This window comes from Thamnophis sirtalis, unplaced genomic scaffold, assembly GCF_051295495.1.
Source record: "Thamnophis sirtalis isolate CommonGarterSnake01/CBP01778 unplaced genomic scaffold, rThaSir2_p1.2 scaffold_5, whole genome shotgun sequence".
NCBI lineage: Eukaryota > Metazoa > Chordata > Lepidosauria > Squamata > Natricidae > Thamnophis > Thamnophis sirtalis.
This window is the reverse complement of record NW_028261385.1, coordinates 118,374,394-118,389,252: the sequence shown is the minus strand read 5'-3', so window position 1 is coordinate 118,389,252 and position 14,859 is coordinate 118,374,394. Positions and strand designations below refer to the sequence as shown.

The 14,859-nt window shown below is 36.7% G+C and overlaps 1 protein-coding gene across 2 annotated transcripts in view; it reads right to left on the bottom strand.

Annotated features, from left to right (window-relative positions):
* The window catches only part of SUPT3H (SPT3 homolog, SAGA and STAGA complex component), a 230,802-nt gene that overhangs the window by 103,350 nt on the left and 112,593 nt on the right, over positions 1-14,859 (bottom strand). Inside the window, exon 3 of one of the 2 annotated variants that reach the window (XM_087716747.1) lies at positions 3,277-3,361. The exons of the other annotated variant lie outside the window; for it this stretch is intronic. Within the exon in view, the coding sequence (XP_087572873.1) occupies positions 3,277-3,361 (85 nt within the window). The remainder of the gene's footprint in view (positions 1-3,276; positions 3,362-14,859) is intronic. 2 annotated transcript variants of the gene reach the window in all.

Here is a 14,859-nt window from a genome sequence, read left to right as displayed (position 1 = left end):
TATGCTTGACTATGCAAAACGGTCCAGCTGGAATGATCATTTATTGAAAAAAATAGAAACATTGATGTTACTTTAAATATATTTCTTAGCCCAAGGATTGAAGACTTCTGGCAGAAGTTTAGCTTAGACTGAAATTGGCAAGTTTTTAAAAATAGTTGCTTTATGCGGAATTGCTACTAAATCAGTATTAGTATCCAATTTTTTATTTCACAGCCATCATCACTTATTCACATACACACCTTCTCTTGTAGCTGCTTTCATAAGTTAGCTACAACTTAGCTGAATTTTTTAAAAATGTCATTTTTATTTTGTAGGGTAACACATAAATTTAAAGCAATACATAAAAAAGGTAACACTTTGAATTTTAAACATTCAGTGATGACCTTTAGCTTCAAGAGATGAAAGAATGTTTTCTCGATTGCTGCTTGAGTTGAGAAAATCCAAGAAACTTGTAACTGAATTTTAAAATAACCTAAAACTTCTAAATTTTATTTTTACTATGGTATTATTCCCCTAAAGTATTTCTGTTCTCCTGCACGGGTCAGGATTGAGCACGTGGCATCCCATAACACTGTTCTCCCCCACCCCATGATAATTGTTTGTATTTACCAGCAAAACAAAGGCACAGTTTCTGCAAGGCATAATGCACCTGTTTTATCTCATTAAATCATTCCCAGTCCAAGCCAATTTCAATTCTTTGATGAGAATTTGAATGCAACTTTATTACAGCATCATAGCATTAGCAGTTAGACTTATATACCACTTCATAGGGCTTTCAGCCCTCTCTAAGCGGTTTACAGAGTCAGCATATTGCCCCCAACAACAATCTGGGTCCTCATTTTACCCACCTCGGAAGGATGGAAGGCTGAGTCAACCTTGAGCCGGTGAGATTAGAACCGCTGAACTGCAGATAACAGTCAGCTGAAGTGGCCTGCAGTACTGCACCCTAACCACTGCGCCACCACGGCTCTTATCATCCTTAAAGATGGATGGATATGATCCAATAAGCATTTTTCGAGCTCATAATCATAATTCCTTAAAAGTCACAATTAAATTTGAGGGAAAAGATCACAGGGTATCTTGCACAAATTAAGTATGCATATAAGGCTGGTTTTGCTTGAATCCAAACAAAATGCCAGGACTGTTCCTTGCCTTAACTGGACAAAAGAAGAGCAAAGCCAGTGTTTTCTACAGCTGTCGCTACGAAGTGCAAACCCTGATCTATAATAAACTTGCAACAAGAAAATAAGAGTAGCTGTTTCAAAAATAAAACCCAGAATGTATTTTTATTAAATGTGTTTTATTAGAAAACTAAAAAATTCAGGATCTCTCAGTCCTCTGGGGACACAGGGGAAAGATGGAGATGGGAGTATCCAATTTACAAAGTTTCCTCATGCAATCTGGAATCAGAGGCAATATCTATCTATCAAACGTTTAGCTTATCAATCAATTTTGAAATTGTTGATTTTTGAGATGGAAAGGAATGAGGCTTTTTAGTTAGCTGCTATATATTGCTATCTTCAGGAAAAAGCTGTATCAGCACTTTTAAATTTTCTTGTTGACTAATCTTTTGTGGCATTATTGAAACTCACTCATTGTAGCTAAACAGTGATAATTCAAGGAACAAAGAGAAAATAAAACATGTAACGTTATAATTCAACAAAATATGTGCTTCATAATACAACTTAACAATAAAATGTATTTGGTATTAAACAAAATTGATGTTGTATTTTGACATTGCCTTCTAAGATAGGAGATAATTAGGAAAATATATTTTCCCATCTGTACTAATGTTCCATTACAAGGAACATTCAAATATTTGAATTGTATGCAGCTTTTTAAAAAGTTGTCATTTGTTAGCTACAGAGCACACATTTTTATAAAGTTCTTATTTCTTGTATTATTATGTTAACTAGTAACTTAACAATTAATGCTACTTCCTAATGTTCTGATTTCTTTTTTTTTTTACAACTCTTTAATCTTTTTACTCAGGGTGGAGTTGGAGTGGCTGAATGGAGCTGAGCATTTACTGGCCAGATGCCCTTCCTGACGCCTACATGAAGTTCGCAGCAAATATTTTCACTTTAGGTCCTGATAGAGAAACATCTGCCACTGCTTAGGATCTTAACCTTCCAAGTGGGAATTGAATGTCTTCACTTCTAGGTCACCACATCACTCCGATTCCTAATGCTCTGATATTCTGTCATATAAAAATATTATTCTGATTCCATTTGATGCCTCCAAACTTCTGTACTGTTGAACAAAAATGGGCGTGTGTTAAGTCTGAAGATCTAATTCCTAACCAAATATTAGTAAATAAAAGATTTTACCCCGATGGTTTTTATATTTTCTTTATCTATTCATATAGACCTAATGTATTTTCTGGTCTACTAAATAAAGTATACAACTTTCTATTAAGCTCAAATGTTTAACTATCAGGAAGATTGTTTCCATCCTGTGATTAATAAGATCCCACTGGGATAACTACTTCCTTTATTTTATCCAATTGAAAATTATATGACTTTTTTCTATTTTTGTAACATCTTTAATTAAGGTCCTCACAGGAAGCTTTATTATTTTTTAAAACAATCACATAAAACAAGGACTTTTTAGGATGCCCTACTACCAAGAAGTGAGTGGCAAATAACTTTCTAAAAGTAGTTAAGCAGTATTTGCCATGTGTTAATTGACACACACATTATTTTAAACAAATCTAGGAGCAACACACAATTACAACTTATATTCATTCATGAATAAAAATATTTAACATTATTAGTATTAATATATAAAACTACTAGTAGTTTTATATAGAATGCAAAGTATTTTAAATACTCTTTTTATAGTACTTAAAATATTATTATAGGCTAAATAGGAAAGTTTATTTATTAATAGATTACCAAATCATAATGGCAGCTATTCTTAAAAATGCATTCTACAGGGTGTCTTATCATTTTCTATGTACTTCAATTCCCTCAAAATACTGAAAGAAGATATATATTGTGTTCATGTTTTTCCCCTCAATTGTTATATAGACTTTTTGATCCAGCAAGGCAAAGGGTATTGCACAGACTCTTGGCAGCAGGCATAGGTAATATTTGACAGCTTTACTTCTACGATCTGAAATGCAACAAATGGAGATTACCTAACCTGCTGGTTAGTAATATTTATAGAATGGGCTAAATATCATTATACTGATCTCACTTTGTCAGATACAGATATTTCATTAAAACTGTTGATCTTCTGTTTTCATTTGTTCAACAACAACAAAAACCTTACCAAATTAATCAGTTGAGTGTGAACAATGTCTTCAACCAATATTGCTGATTCATGTAGGGGCCTGCGAGCATCTCCTAAGGAAAACCTAAAAGACAATTTACTGTAATTAGCAAACTAAAAAAATGCAGGAAGAGAGAAAAAAATATATAGTGTGAAATAGTAAAAGAATTATTAAACCACGTGATGCAAATGGATTGAGAAGGGGAAAAAGTATGTTAAACCTAAACCCATGGCCTTCATCCTGGGCATAAATCAAGATTTTAAGAATTCTATTCTGTTGGAAGAAAATGTTTAGGAGCAATTAAGCTGTCTCCACGTATCAGTGAGTAATTAATAGCTGTATCCACCAAAAAATCCTCCATCTGTAAAAGTCAAAAGTTCCTATCAGCTTCCTGAAACATGCAATTAATGTAAAGTTGGTAGATTTAGCAGGATTTAGGGTACCTAGAAAATTGCTCATAGTCCTATACTCTATAAATTTATCTAATCTCCATCAAAAATAGTGGTCATCACAATATCTTGTGGCAAAGAATAAATTATGACAGCTTCAGAAATGACTTGGAAAACATTTTATGTAATCCTTATCTATACCAATTTTATCCATTGGGGCAGAATACCATCTATAAGGTGTAAAGCTGATAAACTGATTCAAACTGGATTCAAAGTCATTTTCTTGACTTTCTTCTCTAAAATTATTTTTCCAATTACACAAATGTCCCTTGATGAGATTCATTTGCCTCCCAACTATTACTAGATTTATCTACTGATCCCTTCATCATGACAACTATGTTTTTTGTTCCTGGCTTTTGGGTGCTGGATGCCGAAGCCTATCTTAGTCTGATTCCATATTCTCCATGTTGTTAACCAATATATAATATATACATAGAAGCAGAAACAATGATTTAATAAAGTAAACATCTCCTACCTGACTTAAAACTGCTTTTTTAAAGGAAAATGAGTCCTAATCAAGCAAAAAGTTTTTAAAGGTTTGACCAGAAATCATAGTACAATAACACTTTAAAAGGGCTATCCAATGAGAAGCATGCAGACAACAAGCCACCATCAGCAGCCTCTCTAGAAAAGATAATGGAATTGTATAAACAAACACTGGAATAGACAATTACTGTAGCTGAACCTCAACAGCAGCAACTAACAAGGAGATTTAGAGTCACCAACAAGAATCCAATATCAGACTTTGAAATGAATGAACAAGTTAAGAAACTCCTGATTGTATTTAATTACCTACTCATTATTCTCATAGTATTTGGTGGGCCTTTTATTATTTTCTTTTGTATACAAATGGAGTTGTATCAAGAATTATTCAAAATATTTGGGTTACTGTTTTTTGAGTTCTAAAAAACTTCCAGATACATCTAATAGACACACAAAGGAAATTATTTCCCAGTAATGCAATGTGAAAAATAAAACATTTTCTGAAAGTAATGCACTTTTACATTCTTTTCAGTTGTCATATTATTGTACTATTGAGATAATTTATAGCCATTATTCCACAGCAAAACATTTTTCCCCGTGTGAAAACTTTTAACAGAAATAATATTAATGGGGGGAAATGGAGAATAATCATGAGCAAAATTTGGGAGATGTAGTGAAGGAGCTGGCCACTGAAGAGTTTTGCTCTTCAGCAATTTGATAAGAAATACATAAATATAAAAAAATTTATTGTTTCTTTGTTGAGTTAGACATAATGTATGATAAATTATGTTTATTGTACTTATGCCCATTATGCGTATTATAAAATTGTTCCTTAAATTGTGGAATGTTACGCATGAGTACATAGTTGAAGATTGGTTGCTAAATGCAATCAGTGTAATATTAGTAGAATATGAGGAAGAATAAAAGGACTGGTTAGTGAAAAATGCAAGGTTGAGCAAGAAGTAACACAAGAATGTACTTTGTGCCATTTATTCTTTAATATATTTATAGATGACTATATAAGGATTGCTGATGTGATGTTGGAAGTATGATAGGTGGGAATGTGAATATAAATCTGTTTTTGTATACAAATGATTATTAAAGAAAATCTGAATGCTTAAATAGACTATATGATGCAAAAAGGAGTACAGATCTCAAAAGAAATGTAATAAAGACTAAAACAACTGTTATATAGAATAGAATATTCTATATAACAATATATATAAATATAGAATATTTCCTATATAAGGAAAATAGGGACATTTTAAGATGCCCAAATAGGTATGAGCATTTATCCAAACAAACAAACAAACCTCCGCAGCATTAATCTTCCAAATTTCAATTTATATGAGAGAAGTTAGAATATACTATGATTAAGGACAAATTTAGGCTCCTGTTGGACCTGCCACAACTTAGAACTCTGAATAAAAACATTCCTTGGCTCCATTTGTTGAGAAAGGTATTGTTTATTAGAGATCAAGTGTATTGCAGTAGTGCAAAGCCAGATCTGAATATTGCGCTCCAAATTCACACTCATGGTGGAGGAACTGTGAGGAATGTCTTCATGGTGAAAGAAGGCAATAAACAAATTGCATTCTGTATTTGCAATCCTATTAAATATGACAATTCAGATAGTTATCCTCAGGTTTTTGAGTATGTATGTGTGTATGTATGTATATGTTTTAAGTCACTATAGTGGGAAGATGATTCTGGCAGCAAAGCAATTAAGGACCAAAGGGACTTGTGGTGTGGATACATACAATATTCAGGAAAGCAGCATATTTTCCTTATCTATGTCTTTCTCTGTCTTTGAGCAAACCTTGCTACACAGGCAATATGGCATGCAGCTGCTCATGAATCAATATTTTCTCATGTATTCTTTTAAAAAAGATGTAAAGATTGTAATCTACTAAAATCAATAATGTTGTGTGCTTTTGTCTTGAAAAATGATACTAATTCACAAAAGACAACCATGGAAAATGCACAGCAATGAAACAACCAGTGTTTCACATGCAAAGCACAATGCAATTCAACCTGCTTCTATAAAAATTTCTGCAGATGCTTACGCATTTACAGAAACAACCTGATTGAAAGAGAGAGGAGAAACAAACGAACAAACCAGGAAGAAATCATCTATTTGCATAAAAAGGGTTTGACCTATTAAAGAAGAATGTTTGGTATACAAATTTTCCTACCTAGATAGGTAGGTAATTGGGGAAATAATAATGAATATTTTTTTAATAATGAATGGTTCTATACTAAACTATAGAGAGCCAGTCTGCTGTAGTGATTAAGACACCAGGCTAGAAACCAGGATACTGTAAGCATTTCCACCTTATGCACAAAGTGAACTGGGTGACCTTGGACCAGTCACCCACTCTCAGCCCCAGGAATAAAAAAGCCATGAAAAACTACTTCTGGGAAAAGTTGCTAAGAAAACTACTGCAGGGGTGGCAGGAAGGTGTTCTCCCAGGGCGTAGCAATCGGCTCGGCGGGTCTGCTGGCAATGGGGCGGTTGGTTCCTGGGTGGTGCAGGCGGACCGTAGACCGGTAGAGACGGATTGGCTTGAGCTGGAGGTGGCAGGGTGGCCCGGCAGACTTGGGCCAGGTGCCCTTTCTTGCCGCAGCGGCGGCACATCAAAGCCTTGAAGGGGCAGGACGCCGGGGCATGATTGCCTCCACAGCTGAGGCAGGCAGCAGCCGCCACAGCGGTTCGGGCTTGTGGAGGCTGTTGCCGCCGGGGAATGGCTCAGAGGCGGTCGACCTGGTCTTCATAGATTGGATCCGGCAAGGGGGCCAGCTCGTCTATTAGGCAGGTCGATTGTGGGGAAGACGACGGAGGCAGAGGTGTTGCTGCAGGCAAGGGAGGCAGGTAGCGGGCCATCTCTATCGTTGACAGCTCCGATAGTTCCGCAGCCCTAGCCTCGTCGACAGCCTGAGTCAAAGTAATGTCTGCCTTGGTGAGGAGGCGCCACTTGAGATGGATGTCCTTCACCCCCAGACAAACTGCTCAAGCAGATTGTCCTCCAGGTCGGGGAATTTGCATTGAATGGCGGCGACCCGTAGCGCCTGGAGGAACTGGTTGATCGATTTGATGCTTTTTGGACACACCGGCAAAAAGCGTACTGGCGCGTGATCTTAGAGGGAGTTGGGGCGTAGTGAGCCTTTAGCCCTTCCATGAGTTCGTCCCAGCTTAGGTCGTAAACGGGGAACGGGCCGCGAAGGAGCGGGCCGTCCCGAACATCTCGGGGCTGCAGGCACTAAGGAAGAAGCTGCACTTCCGAGCCTGTGAATACCCCTGCCAGTTATTAGTGATAAGGAAGCATTCAAAATGCTCCAGGAAGGCGGCCCAAGACTCGCCGTCCGTCCCAAATGGAGCGAACGCAGGCATTGCGGCCATAGTGAGATGCCATTGAAGAGTAGCGAGACGCGGCGAGAATTGCCCGGCAATGCGGAGCACCTAACAACTGCTTGCTTGCCTTTATAGGTTGAACTCAGAGCCCGATATCCCACCAGCTCGTCGCCAGTGTTAAGTTCCTTAGAAGAACCAGGCGGGAGGCGTCTGAGGTAAGTTTAACTCAACCAACTTTATTCACTGGCATTCACAAACAAGAACAAGTAGACCGGCACCCCCTCCCTGTCTGACAGCTATTTATACGGAGCTGTCAGACAGGGAGACCAATAGCCGCGCGTTTGACAGCCCAACAACTGCAGGTCGCGCCTGATTGGTTCCGGCGCACCTGGCTGTTGCCGAGCTGTCATTCGTAAGTCCGAGGACTTAACAGAAAAAACTTGCCTAAGGCAGTTGCCTAGAGACAACACTGACTCAAAGACAACTCTGCCCCCCACCCACAAAATCTATAGTAAATCTAGTAGCTCAAATACCAAGAGACCTAATATTAATTGCACTCTATAAATCAAGCTTCTTTGGAAAATATCAGCTCACCATCCTATACAAAAAAGAATGAGTACAATGTACTGATAAGAAATGTTATCTGACTAATTTATGGCTCAGTATATCATACACATATAGAGTGATTATGGTTGTTTGTTTTTGTGAACTATGTAGATCTACTGAGCTAATTCAATAAGCCATGGTTAAATAAATGAATTAGCACATTTTTCAAATTCACCCAATAGATATGCAGCAATTAATGGGCTCATCTGGTCTCTAGGTTCAGTGGCGAACCACCCTCTGTAACAATAATTTATCCAATTTAAGAAAGGCATAATACTTCCCAACGCACGTGTTTTATAGGCCAGAAGAAATAAACTTGTGGCTGCTCAGCTTTCCACAGAAGGAATGTCATTCATTTTTTTTGGGGGGGGGGAAATCCCACTGAATTCAATGAAACTTACTCCCAGGTAAAATCTAGAATTGCAGCATCTGAGAGAATTCTCTAGCAGTATTAGCAGAAGGGTTATACAGCATAGTAGCTTTTCATTTAAAGTTTATCTTTACTTAATTTCTTGTCACCCTATATAGTAAATACTCTGAATTCAGTAAAGCTGGCTCTCAGTAAGGAAATCTAACATGCAGCTTTTTTAGCATTTCCAACATGATGTAGCAATAATAAGAAAAAAGTCTAATCAATGGCCCTATCCTACTTTCTTCTCACCTTTTCACCAGATTCATTTCAAAGGAGAAGACCTTCTGGGTAAACCAAATAAACAGTTAACTAATTCTAGCCCTTCATTCCTTCCATGGATATGTGTTAATCCCAACAGAATTTAAAAATGAATAGTAAGGAGCAAAGGCGTTAATTTAATCTCCATTCTTTTCACTAATTTTCATAGGGCTTTCAAGTCTAATTGTAAAACCATGTCACCTAGTGGTCATCTGGATTTTTACAGATATGGTAGCCCTGGTATAAATTAAAATAGGCGCTTTTTGTGGTAGTACATTCAGATTCTTTATCAGTCAATATGTATCTGTGTATACAGCAGCGGTGGGCAATTAATTTTCCCGAAGGGCCACATGACAAATATGGACTGTTGTGGAGGGCCGCCACCAACACCCCCTGCTCCTAATGCTGTCCCCACCCTGCCCCCACTGCACCATCACCCCAGCCTCCACTACCCTCTGCCATTGTCACCTCACCCCTGATGTTGCTGATACCCCACCCCCACTGCAGCAGGTCCGATTGAGGCTGCAGCAGGGCTGGATGTGGCTTCTGGACCCAGGAGTGGTATAGCCTACATGTATTGTTACTATTTTAAGATTTAAGAGAGAAAACGTAAAACTGTTAAAAACACAACTTGGAGCAAAACCTTTTATATTTGAACAATATAGGATGGAAATAATAGAACCTTTCCTTTAGCATTAAAATGGGGCAGTATCTTTTCTACTTACCACACAGCCTTTTAAAGAAAAGAAAGTTTTCTCTCTCAAAGCCTATAAACATAAAATCAAAATATATTCCAGTAAGTGGAATATATTTTGTGTTGAGTATGATTTCAAAACTATCTTTGCAGTCTTGATAGGATGTTGACATCAATCATACAATACAATAGCAGAGTTGGAAGGGACCTTGGAGGTCTTCTAGTACAACCCTATAGCGTTTCAGACAGATGGCTATCCAACATCTTCTTAAAGACTTGCACTGTTGGGGCATTCACAACTTCTGGAGGCAAGCTGTTCCACTGATTAATTGTTCTAACTGACAGGAAATTTCTCCTCAGTTCTAAGTTGCTTCTCTCCTTGATTAGTTTCCAGCCATTGCTTCTTGTTCTACCCTCAGGTGCCTTGGAGAATAGTTTCACTCCCTCTTCTTTCTGGCAACCCGAGATATTGGAACACTGGAACACATCTCTCCCCTAGTCCTTCTTTCTATTAAACTAGACATACCCAGTTCCTGCAACCGTTCATATGTTTTAATCTCCAGTCCCCTAATCATCTTTGTTGCTCTTCGCTGCACTCTTTCCAGAGTCTCCACATCTTTTCTACATCGTGGCGACCAGAACTGAATGCAGTATTCCAAGTGTGGCCTTACCAAGGCATTATAAAGTGGTATTAACACTTCACGTGATCTTGAGTCTATCCCTCTATTTATGCAGCCTAGAACTGTGTTGGCTTTTTGGCAGCTGCTGCACACTGCTGGCTCATATTTAAATGGTTGTCCAGTAGGACTCCCAAGATCCCTTTCACAGTTATTACTATTGAGGAAGGTACCACCTATACTGTACCTGTGCATTTTGTTTTTCTTGCCTAAATGTAGAACCTTACTCTTTTCACCGTTGAATTTCATTTTATTAGATAGTGCCCAATGTTCAAATTTGTCAAGATCCTTCTGTATCTTAAGCCTATCTTCTGGTGTTGGATATTCCTGCCAGCTTGGTGTCATCTGCAAATTTGATGAGTTCCCCATTTCCTCATCCAAATCATTGATGAAGATGTTGAAGAGTACTGGGCCTAAAACAGAGCATTGGGGTACTCCACTGCAAACTTCCCTCCATGTAGATGCAGTTCCATTGAGGACTATACCTTGAGTGTGGTTGGTCAGCCAATTACGAATCCATCTGGTGGTGATGCTGTCTAACCCACATTCTTCTACATTATCTAGTAGTAGGTTATGGTCTACCTTATCAAATGCCTTAATGAAGTCCAAGTAAACTATATCAACAGCATTCCTCTGCTCCACTAATTTTGTCACATTATCAAAGAATGCAATAAGATTAGTCTGGCATGATCTGTTTTTGACAAACCCATGTTGGCTTTTGGCTATTACTTTGTTTGCTTCTAAGTGTTCGCTAATTCGTTGCTTGATTATTTTTTCCAGAATCATTCCTGGTATTGAGGTCAGGCTGATAGGTCTGTAGTTTCCTGGATCTATTTTTTTTCCTTTTTTGAAGATGGAAACCACATCAGCTCTTTTCCAGTCCCCTGGTAGTTCCCTGGTGTTCCAGGATCTCTGAAAGATATAATTCAGTGGTTCTGAGATCTCTTCTGCCAGTTCCTTCAGAACCCTGGAGTGTAATCCATCCGGTCCTAGTGATTTGAACTCGTCTAGGGTAGACAGGTGCTCACTTACCGTTTTCTTCCCTATTTCAATTTGTGTTCCTAATCTGATTTTTGTGGTGCTATTTTCGATAGGTTGGACTGTTTTATCCCTTTGTGTAAAGACAGATGCAAAACATGAGTTAAATAGTTCTGCTTTCTCCCTGTTGCTTGTCACCTTCTTGCCACTTTCTCCCAGCAATGGACAATTGTTTCCTTAACTTTTTTCTTGTTTTTAACATGTTGGAAGAAGCTTTTTTTGTTAATTTTTACTTTTGTGGTAAGCCTTTCTTCATTGTGAGCCTTAGCTTTCCTCACTTCATCTTTACAGGCTCGGGCTATTTGCTGATATTCTGCCTTAGTTATGTCCCCCTCTTTCCACTTTTTATACTTATCTTTTTTGTCTTTCAATTTGTCAGAGAGTTCTTTATGCAGTCATGCTGGTTTCTTTTGGGAGCTGTTATTTTTCTTCTTCATTGGTATTGTCCTAGACTGGACTTTTGTAATTTTATTTTTCAAAATTTCCCAAGCTTCTTGAGTTGTTTTCCCCTTGAGGATTCTCATCCATGGAATTTTTCCCAAGCTCTAAGTTTATTGAAATTAGCTCTCTTAAAGTCCAAGACTCTAGTTTGACTTCTACTACTTGTGTTTGCATAATGTAGAATTCCAATATTGCATGTCATGTCCCTTATCTTAAAGATGTGCTCATCACCTTTTCATTTGTTGCCCAATCATTGCCTTTCCTTTTTGTGATCTGACTTCCTTATCTAGTTGCAACATCTTTTACATCCCTTTGGCAAATTATATTAACTGAATGGGGACTGATTTTATGTGATGATTGTTTGTTTTAAATTGTGGCAGTTGCACATCATTATATAAGCGGAGACAGGATCATTTAAAATTCAAACTCCTATTCATGGACAGAGCAGAATTCCTCCTTTCTCCGTTGGAGTCAAAATAAGATTGGGGGTGGGGGGGAAGAGAAGCATTGTTTTCCAGGAAACGGGGGGATTGTATGAAGCATAAACAGTGATTAAAATGTTCAATATTCATATCCTTTGAACACTTTAAATTTATTTTCACTTATTATTGTAATGAGTCTTATTCCTCCTCCAGGAAGAGTTCTTCTCCCACTCTTTTCTAAAGTGCTTATTTCACTTTGGTGCTACTAAACATTACTGCTTCTTCTCTGAAATGCTTTTAACTCTCTCAAATTCCTCTGGTTGATTCATCTGTCCCCTTTACTATGATAATTTGTATTTCTTCAATGGACTTGCATCTTCACATTTTCCCACAAAGTCGCATATGAGGATAGAACGTATATGTGCCTAAACACTATCACATATACTTTCCTAAAATTAAACTTTGATTTGATCCTGTTCCCAGAAAGATTCTGTCACCACCACCACCTCTTCCTTCTTTGGGAAAATAAACCTCCTACAGGGCTTAAGTGGTTTTCCGGTACCAGAGGTAGCCATTGTATGTTGAAATAAGTGGCTTGCTTCAGGGGGTGGTGTGGGGAGAACTAAAATAAAAATATTGCCACATACTTTATGAATGATTTCATTTTATTGCATAAATATAATTAAATCTGATAAAGCTACTTTTTATGCATTTAATCTATTTAATTGTTTTAAAATCTTTTCATCATACTTTTATAGTACCTTGATGACTAATTCATTGTACTATACATTTTAATAGATTACAGTCCATTTCATCAGATGTCTCTCCTGAAACAATCTAAAGCCTACAATAGCTTATACCATAATTAATACATATATTGTAAGATTCTTTGATAGTTTTCTCACATTAATGTTTTATGCATTATATTGAAAAATATTCCTATTAATTGTCCATAAAATGTACCAACATAAAAATGAAATCTAATCTGTTTGATTATATTGCATGTTTTTCTACCATTCCATCCTGCCCAATGTAATTTTGCTTTTTGGTTGTTTGTGCAGTCCATACTTCTTCAGATGTAATTGTTGATCAGTTGTGTTTGTTCTGTCTATAAAAGTAGTATCCTGGTATCAGTCAGATCATTAGCATGGTCCTGATATACTTTAAAGCATTTACATTTGATGGTAATTAAAACTATATCTAATAACTAATCAATGTCTATTTCTGTATTTTTCACAGAAGTTCCCTTAATGTCAAAAATCATAGTTCTATGAGAGACATATTTTAAAGTTATTTGAAATAGTAATTAAGGATACAGCCAATAGAAGTTTTATTGATACCAAAAAAATAGCAACTTCTATCACAAATTATAAAGTTTCTGTGTGTATACTTTATAAACTTTTTGTAAGATTTCCAGGAAAATCTGACATGAATATTGACCCTGTTTTCCAAAACGGAACAAAAATATGGATCCAGAAAAACTAAGAATACCTAGCTTTTAACATGATATAAATGAAGATCGGAAGATCTTCAGATGACTGACTGTAATTCCCAATAAATAAATAGCAGTAAGTTTGTGTCTAAAAATTTGATGCTAGAATCCTGGCTTTGTAATAACAATAGTGCATTTTTTATTTTTATATGCCGAACATCACAGTGTTATAGCAAAATGCACATGTCATTGTGTGCCATAATCATGGTTTACAACAATCTGCAAACCACAATGATTCACATCACATGCCAACCCCAAAATAAGAAAGTATTGTTAAAGGTTTCTGTAATGTATATACTATTTTTATAGTTCAGTAGATAACTAGTTCTATCCCTTAGATACTGTATGGAAAAAATCCAATAAAAACAAAAATAACAGAAGTCTGTTTTTTCTATTCTGCTTTCGATAATTTCTCAGATTTTTTGTTAATCCTTGTAAAATCCTACATTAACTTGGAATCATCACAACATGTTGATTTGTACATGTTTAAAAAATAGCTAAACCTATAATGATTTCTACCAGTACAAAAGAGAAGTAAACAATTCATTACTCAGTCTCAAAATACTTATGTAAGAGAACTTTATAAATCCTCTGACTAACAAAAAAGAAAACACGTAATATAATTTAGCTCAGTTTGTAGAATCTAATATGTTCCATTTGCTACAATAGGATTTAGTCTGGATCAAGGAAAAAAAATGAGACAATAGGCTTTCCAGAGGATGTAAACTGGACTATGATTAATCTTTTCTGTAAATTAAGGAGCATACTTGTCTCAGTCCCAGATATATCATCCCATGCTGAAAGAATCCAGGACTGAGAAGAACCAGAATGAAAAGGAAAGGAAATCAAAGTTTACAACAGTGTGTATGACAAAGAGAATATCCACCAGCGGAGATGGAAGGAGACACATAGTCCAACTCCTGCTTAATGCTAGAACTTTTAAGCTGAGATCTCTATCTAATCTTTCTTGAAAATATCCAATAAACAAACACAGGTACACAGAGTAAGTGTCAACACTTAATGAAGAAATCTTTTTCAGATGTACAGGTAGTCCTGTACAGGAAGTCCTTGACTCATGACCACAATTAAGCCCAAAAAATCTGTTGCTAAGCAAGACAATTATTAAGTGAATTTTGCCCCATTTTACAACCTTTCTTGCCACAGTTGTTAAAATGAATCACTGCAGTTGTTGGAAGTGTGAAAAATGGCCATGTCACTTTTTTCAGTGTTATTGTAACCTCAACATATTTTCTTGTAT